General features: G+C 39.7%; 1 protein-coding gene across 1 annotated transcript; it reads right to left on the reverse strand.

Moving 5' to 3' along the window:
- Positions 1-865: 865 nt before the first annotated feature.
- On the reverse strand, positions 866-5928 carry LOC135558845 (ADP-ribosylation factor 1). The gene is made up of 5 exons (XM_064993014.1): positions 5846-5928; positions 5101-5282; positions 4827-4937; positions 3242-3366; positions 866-3065 (listed from the first exon to the last, which is right to left on the reverse strand). The coding sequence occupies exons 2-5, from the start codon at positions 5243-5245 to the stop codon at positions 2904-2906; spliced, it is 543 nt and encodes a 180-aa protein (XP_064849086.1). The 5' UTR covers positions 5246-5282; positions 5846-5928; the 3' UTR covers positions 866-2903.
- Between the last annotated feature and the right edge of the window lie 1322 nt (positions 5929-7250).

The following is a 7250-nucleotide window of genomic DNA, read 5'->3' on the forward strand; positions in this document are numbered from 1 at the left end:
CTGGCTGTGGTGAGATACCATTGGAATGCACTCCAGTGGTCATAATGGAGTATAGTGTTTGCGTTTGCCTTGAATTGGCTCTGAAAGGGGCATTCTGCTGGCTGGCACCTGGGGGTGCACTAAAAAGAGCAAGGCATTCACAAAGGAAAGTGCAAAAAACCAGGCTGGTCCTTTATATGGCCGAGTACCGTTAGGACCACCACACACAAACCAAGCTGATGGACCAGCAGGAGAGGAGGCAGAGACAAAGCCATCCTCTAAGGGACCTGAGAGTCCTGCCCCTCCCTCTTCTACCATACTCTCCTGCCATGTTTTATAGGCTTGGCTGCGTTAACCATGGCAGCCTAATCAACCTGAAAGAGCGTTGTCCTGGATTGCTCCCCAATTATTGCCTGCCTCCCCTGGTGCAGACCCCAACATAGACGGACAGGCCCCACTATCTCCATTTGTCACTTATTCAACAACAGTTTTGGGTAGTTAGTTGGCTGTCATCACCTTTGACTAACCTACTCCCTTAGTCCCAGGTCATGGGGTGAGAGTAGTTGGGGTAAGAGTGGAGGAGGCTGACACACCAAAGTACAGGCCATGTCCATTTTTAGAGGATGTGAAGTCATTTTGAATTCAAACAGTCAATGGGGAGAGGCTTGATTTAACTTGTAGGCATGGGGTAGGGACAGTTTCTAACTTGGAAGTTAATATTTAATATGTGAACTGAAATACACTTTGCTTCGTGACAGTTGGTAGATTCATTCAGATACATGTTGCCTTGAGTCCAAGGAGATAAGAGGTTAATGATGGATTTGATTATGCTGACATTACAATTTACATTTCACTTAACTGCACAAAGAGAGACAGAACATGTAAACATTATCTAATTGCTTTAATTAGTGCTTTTCTAAAAAACAAAATAAAATAAAAACTCTACATTTAAAAAATACCTGTAGACATTTTGGTAAAGATATTAACAATGTTTTCAACAAAGGTTCAAGCAATCAGTTTAAAATCAAGAAGTTGTTTTAATCCAACGCCTTTAAAAGAAACACAAAGACATTTCCATAGCACTCTGGTGGACAGGGCTGGGGTCAATTCAGGAAGCAAAATTAAATAAAACGCATATATTTTCAATGACTTAAACTGTGGAGTAGAAGCGTTTTGAAAGTGTATTACAATCAAGTTTCAAATTCACTTCCTGAATTGACTGCCTTCAATTCAATCCCAGCCCTGCTGGTGGAATAACACCCAAAACCTTTTGATAAGAAGCTCAAAGGTTCGTAATGGAACAGCATGTTTCTTTGACATGAGGACAAAAGTATACCTCAGAACTTGCCAAGGACAACATGAGCTGCAAAGGAGAGAAGATACTAGCACTAATTTCAAAAATGTGGAGCTCATACAGATTTCTTATTGCTACTGACACATGATACATGCCTCATTCCAAAACAATTAATATACTTATCATTTTCAATAAAAAGGCACGAAAACAACATATTGAGGTCATAATGGAGGCTAATGCAGTACATCAGAATGTAGGCCTATAACTGTTGTCAAACCAGTGCATCACATAGCATACACCTTAAGTTATAGGGTTGTTGTGGCGCTAAGTCATTGTGATGAGGATGTTGAGGAAATCAAGGCATCCCAACCCTTGAGCACCTGCAGTTGACAGGAGGCGTAACGACAGAATGCTTGTGCAGACTAAAAATGTAAACAATCAATTGGCTAGTCCCGCTGACAATCAAAGTGCGTTTGAGATAGATTCTGCAAAGGATATGGGACTATTATAGCAAATGGCTAGGCAGGAAGGAATTCTGCAGAATCTGTGAATCTCTAACATGCACGTGTTGCTCGCCAACAAGACCAACATATGGAGCACATCCTGCACTTTTTTTGCTATTAAATTCAGGTTCATTGCGACAAAGGCAGTACACATGATTAATAACCTAAGCCGCTATCAAACAAACAATGCTGAACAGACACCTCTGCACCTCTGTTCATCATAAAACAGGTGAATGATGAGACTCAGAGGAACAGACTGCATGGCAGCCACTTCTCAAAATGATATGGCACAAAAAAAGCTGGTAAGTGTTGACAAGACTTTTCGACTTTGAAACCCAAGAGCTCTGTTTTAGGCTTCATCTCAAGAACATTCTCACAGTACAACTAGTTAATGCCAGTGTTTTGATGAATGGTATTTTGGGAGAGCAGGACATTGTAGCATTGAGGTATTAAACCATAATTGTTTCAAGTAGTGCATCTGTATATATGCATTATTCAGAACCCCCCCCCCCCCAAAAAAAATGAAACGCTCCTTCTTACAGTACAAATTACCAGCTGATGTATAATGCAGTCATTAAATGTTAGGTTGAGACACGGGGTCCCATGATAGCTGGTATAATTATTCTTTTGCCTCCCTTTTCCATTTACTACACACGAGTATGTCTGCCCAACGGCCAAGAGGAAATAACCAAGGTTGATTTTTGTAAGTGTGCAATAAGCTGCCTCATAACCCCCCGCCCAGAAATGGACTATTTACATTAAATAAGAAACCCTGACAGTTTTCCAAGATTGGGTTATTATCCCCCCTGGCCCATATGGTGTATTGTTGTAACTGGAGATGAGAAATGAGGGCAGCTTTCCAGTAGGTACGTTTTGACAAAAGTAGCTCAATTTGCAACATCAAAAGAGTAAAAACAAGTGAAGAGAGAAGATAGTGTTACCTTTTTCACACTACTACGCCGAGCTGTACTGCATCGGCCTGGTTCTCATCTACCACAGTAGCTAGAACCTTGCTGGAAAGGAAAATGTGATAGGAAATCATCCGAGCGAGCCACTGTACGGTTTGGGTCGGCAGGATAGTGTGAAAACGGTATATGTGAGTTGAGAAGGACAGCGGATGATTAGGCCTATTTCTGGTTTTTTAACTGATTAGACAACCAATCCAGTCCTTCATAGAGACCGTCTCCGCTGGTGGCACAGGTGGCCTGGATGTACCAGTTTCTATGGCGGAGGGAGTGCAGTCCCAGCTTGTCTGTGATTTCGGCCGCATTCATAGCATTTGGGAGGTCCTGAAAAGAGACATTTTCCCATTATGAGACAAAAGCCAAGCCAGGGAAGGACATCCAAAGTATATTACAGGGGTGTATATATAGTCATTTCTATACTATTAATACAAAAAAATGCAAGTCAGCTGCTTTTAGGCATCATACACTGGATAGTTGAGATGAAAAAAAAAGTAGGATACCTGTTTGTTAGCGAATACTAATAAGACTGCCTCTCGTAGTTCATCCTCTGCCAACATTCTCATCAGTTCTTCACGGGCTTCGTTCACGCGCTCTCTGTCATTGCTGTCCACAACAAAGATAAGACCTGAAAAATGTGGACATTTTGAGTCACCTGACTTGCCTCTACAGGGTCAACATTAATGCTTGCCCTCTTGTCCAGGCCAAGTTTTTATTTTTTTTATTTTTTATTGTCGGACAAGAAGTATATAGATTTAATTACTTGTCCATTCGGACAGCTTAACACAAAAATCACAATATCAAACAATTAGCCTATTTTGATCAGAGGGGCTAACATTGGAATACTATTCAAATCTATTTTACCATGTACATCAATAAAAAAGTCTACATGTCAAAATATAGGTGATATGTTCAAACCGATGCTAAATATTCAAATATAATAAAGAATAATTAACATTAACGTCTAAAGGTATGATTCTGTTGACATACTCGAGGCACAGTTAATTCAGATCAAATGGTCACAAGACTGGAGAGTGAAGGACAGTTGCCTTGTTGCACATCGCACATAACCTGCCTTGAATCTGAGCGGAAGTGGTCAGCATTTTGAAACTATTTAACCACAAACTTAATTGCTTAAAACCTGGACATTTTATGTAATTTTATGAAGCATGTCTTACCTTGTTTCAAAGTAGCCCAGCCAAAATATCACCATAGTAATGCTGAGGGAATTATTTTATAAACACTTAATATGCCATTGAAATCTGCATTTTTCTCATGTTCTATTGGTTTTCAAATCAACATTATTTTATTGTCCAGCAGCCAAAGGTATAATCCTAGTCATATTAGTAATCCATACTAGTTGATGTATCTTTATATCTACCCTTTTAATTTCAAAGTGATATTTTCATCCTGGTCAGATGAACCCACTCACCAGTGCGGCGTGCTTTTGGGAACAAGTGTATTCCCGCTAATTGCATTTTGGAACATTTGCATGTAGTCTACAGCCATGTGTGCATTGTTTAGCCTATAATACAAAGAAATAAAACTATCAACGTTTTAAAGCTAAATGGTCTGATCTGTTGCAACAGCTTCATTGCGTTTACATTTTTTTAAGTGGTTGTAAGAATTTTGGATCAGCCGTCCCATAACTGTTCCAGAGTCTGTTGAACCTAGGGATGTCCAGGCACACTTAATTTCGAGCCCTGGAGGGAATTATTTTATAAAGACATTTGGTATTTGGTTGGAATTGTAATGTTGCAATATTTTATAGGCTACCAAGGGTGGCGAACCATCCTCCTGGAGAGCCTTAAAGGGGCATTGTTGTAATTTGAGACAGGCTTGAATAAATAAAGAAGCCATAAGGCAGAGTATAGCATACATTTTTGTCTGATTCTGTATGTTAAACAAGTTTAATGCATTTTATTTTGTAAAGTGGTTCCTTGCATCATACAATGGGTAAGTGACTTGAGCTTTTGGAAGAAAAAAAAAATCAGTCTTGAGTGGCTAAAAAGTTAATGCCATGCCCTGCTCTAGTCTGTTCACCCCTTTGACAGGAGTGAAATGACTTGCTGTCTGCACATAACTTACCCTGTGTGTTCTGGAAGTAATGACGCCACAACGGTCTAATTTTGTCTTGACCGCCTACATCCCACACTGTAAAACTTATGTTCTTGTACTCAACTGTCTCGACATTAAAACCTGAGTGGAGGAGAGAAGATATGAATAACCTGTACAACCTAATTGAGGCAACACATGAACATGTCTAGAGGGAATGAATTAAGTCTCAATGTTACACAAACTATAGACATACAAACGGGGCTGACAACATTTAGGCCTACATAACACCAGTACTACTACTTACCTATAGTTGGAATGGTAGTTACAATTTCTCCAAGTTTTAACTTGTACAGGATAGTTGTTTTACCAGCAGCATCGAGACCCACCATGAGGATCCTCATCTCTTTCTTGCCAAATGCTTTAAAGAGACTTGCAAATAAATTCCCCATAGTGAAGATGAGGGACTCAACTTTGTCAGAAGGAAAACTAGAGAACAAGAGAAAAAACAATCAGCTTCGAAACAGTCAGTGTATTTTTGCGCTGCCAATTATAGATTAACCCATATTTGAAGCATTTATGAGTTGTTCAATATGCCTAGTTTATAAACTTGCTGACAAGTTATTTTTTAAGCAAGCAAGATAAAGTTCCAACATGAAGGTAATGAGCTAGCTAACCATGTAGGTAGCGTCAACTGTTTCAGTTAGGTAACGTTAACTATCTAGCGTTATACAAATCATTTATATACTAGCCAGTTGAGTAAAGGAAGACAAGCATCGTGTACAAAACTGTCTTGCAGTGATTTGAAATTAGATACACGGCTAGCTATAAATTAGCTCTCTACTTAGCTAAGCTAGCTAGCTGGATGTTTTGTTAGCAAGTGGAGCCCAGCTAAGTTTGCCTTGCCAGCCACCTGGCACGTTTTTTCCAGAACTTTTTAACTAGCTAGACGCCATGAAATTAATCCATTTTACGTTATATGGCTACTTAGCAAATAAAAACCATGCAAAATATGACTATTATCATATTCAAACATCAAGAGTATAAATTACAGTTGTTTTCAATTCTTTCCTCTTCAAGGCGTTTCCTTCCTCAAGATGGCGATTATTATTTGGTCACGTCAGAGCTTCCGGAATTACTTCCGTGAAACCGCCGAAACAGAGCCTTTGGCACATGGCCAGAGAGGAAGAGGGGAAACTCGGGCTACAGTCTGTCTTCTCCAGCAGATGGCGATTTTCTTTCTTTTTTCGCTCACCAAGCAAGGAGTTTTTGTATGGAGATCAATGAGTCGAATTTGGTCAACAAAATATCGAATGGCTTATTTGTTACAAGAGGGTTATTTGATCAAAAATACGTGTTGTAATGCTCAGGTTGTTATGAGTGTACTGATATAAGTAGGACACGTGACATCCTGCCATCATTTAGACAAAAACACTTAATCACTTATATTTTTAGAGGGGTGGCAGGTAGTTCAGTGGTTAGAGTGTTGGACTAGTTAACGAAAGGTTGCAAGATCAAATCCTCGATCTGACAAAGGAAAAGGCTGTTGTCCCGCCCCTGAACAAAGCAATTAACCCACTGTTCCTAGGCTGTCATTGAAAATAAGATTTTTTTCTGAACTGACTTGCCTACTTAAATTAAAGAAATATCAGAGTTATGCCTGTTAGAGCAACCCTGGATCCCTCAGATGTCTTTACCCTAAACTCAAGCTTAGCCATAAGCCTTACCTAACCATTTAAAACTTCAATGGGGGTAGGGGCATCCCAAGGATTCCTGATAGCAATAACCACTGTGGTTGTTCAAACATGTATCTGCCCTCTCATTGGCTAGAATGGTTTACCTTCTTCTGTGAGGGTTAACGGCAGTTGGCATCCAATTTATCTTGCATTACCGCCACCAACAACACAGATCTACTACTCACAAGGATCCTCTTAGGGTCCCTTGACCAAACCATCCTCCTCGACTTCTGCCTCTCTCACACCGGACACTTCCGATCTCCAGCAACATGGGCACCCCTACAGTTGACACAACGTTTTCCACTGAAACTACACATTCATCTGTACCATGCCCTCCTGCACACTTCCCACATTTTGGAATCTCCCTCCTGGCACGCCGGCAACAAGGGTTTTTCTTTATTTTTACTCTTTTCTACATTGTAGAATAATAGTGAAGAAATCAAAACTATGAAATAACACATATGGAATCATGTAAGTAACCAAAAAAGTGTTAAACAAATCACAATATATTTTCGTCAAAGTTGTCATGCTTTGCCTTGATGACAGCTTTGCACACTCTTGGCATTCTACTTTGAAGAATCTCAAATATTAAATATATTTTGATTTGTTTAACACCTTTTTGGCTACTACATGATACCATATGTGTTGTTTCATAGTTTTGATGTCTTCGCTATTATTCTACAACGTAGAAAATAGTAACAAATAAATAAAAACCCTTGCG

This window comes from Oncorhynchus masou, chromosome 17, assembly GCF_036934945.1.
Source record: "Oncorhynchus masou masou isolate Uvic2021 chromosome 17, UVic_Omas_1.1, whole genome shotgun sequence".
NCBI classification, from domain to species: domain Eukaryota; kingdom Metazoa; phylum Chordata; class Actinopteri; order Salmoniformes; family Salmonidae; genus Oncorhynchus; species Oncorhynchus masou.

Bases quoted from the DNA above. Each gene is read 5' to 3' on its own strand.
- LOC135558845 (XM_064993014.1), bottom strand. From the start codon at position 5,245: ATGGGGAATTTATTTGCAAGTCTCTTTAAAGCATTTGGCAAGAAAGAG. The intron at 4,938-5,100 runs GTAAGTAGTAGT...TCCTCCACTCAG, and splicing joins AACTACCATTCCAACTATAG to GTTTTAATGTCGAGACAGTT. The intron at 3,066-3,241 runs GTATCCTACTTT...GTCTCTTTTCAG, and splicing joins TAGTATTCGCTAACAAACAG to GACCTCCCAAATGCTATGAA.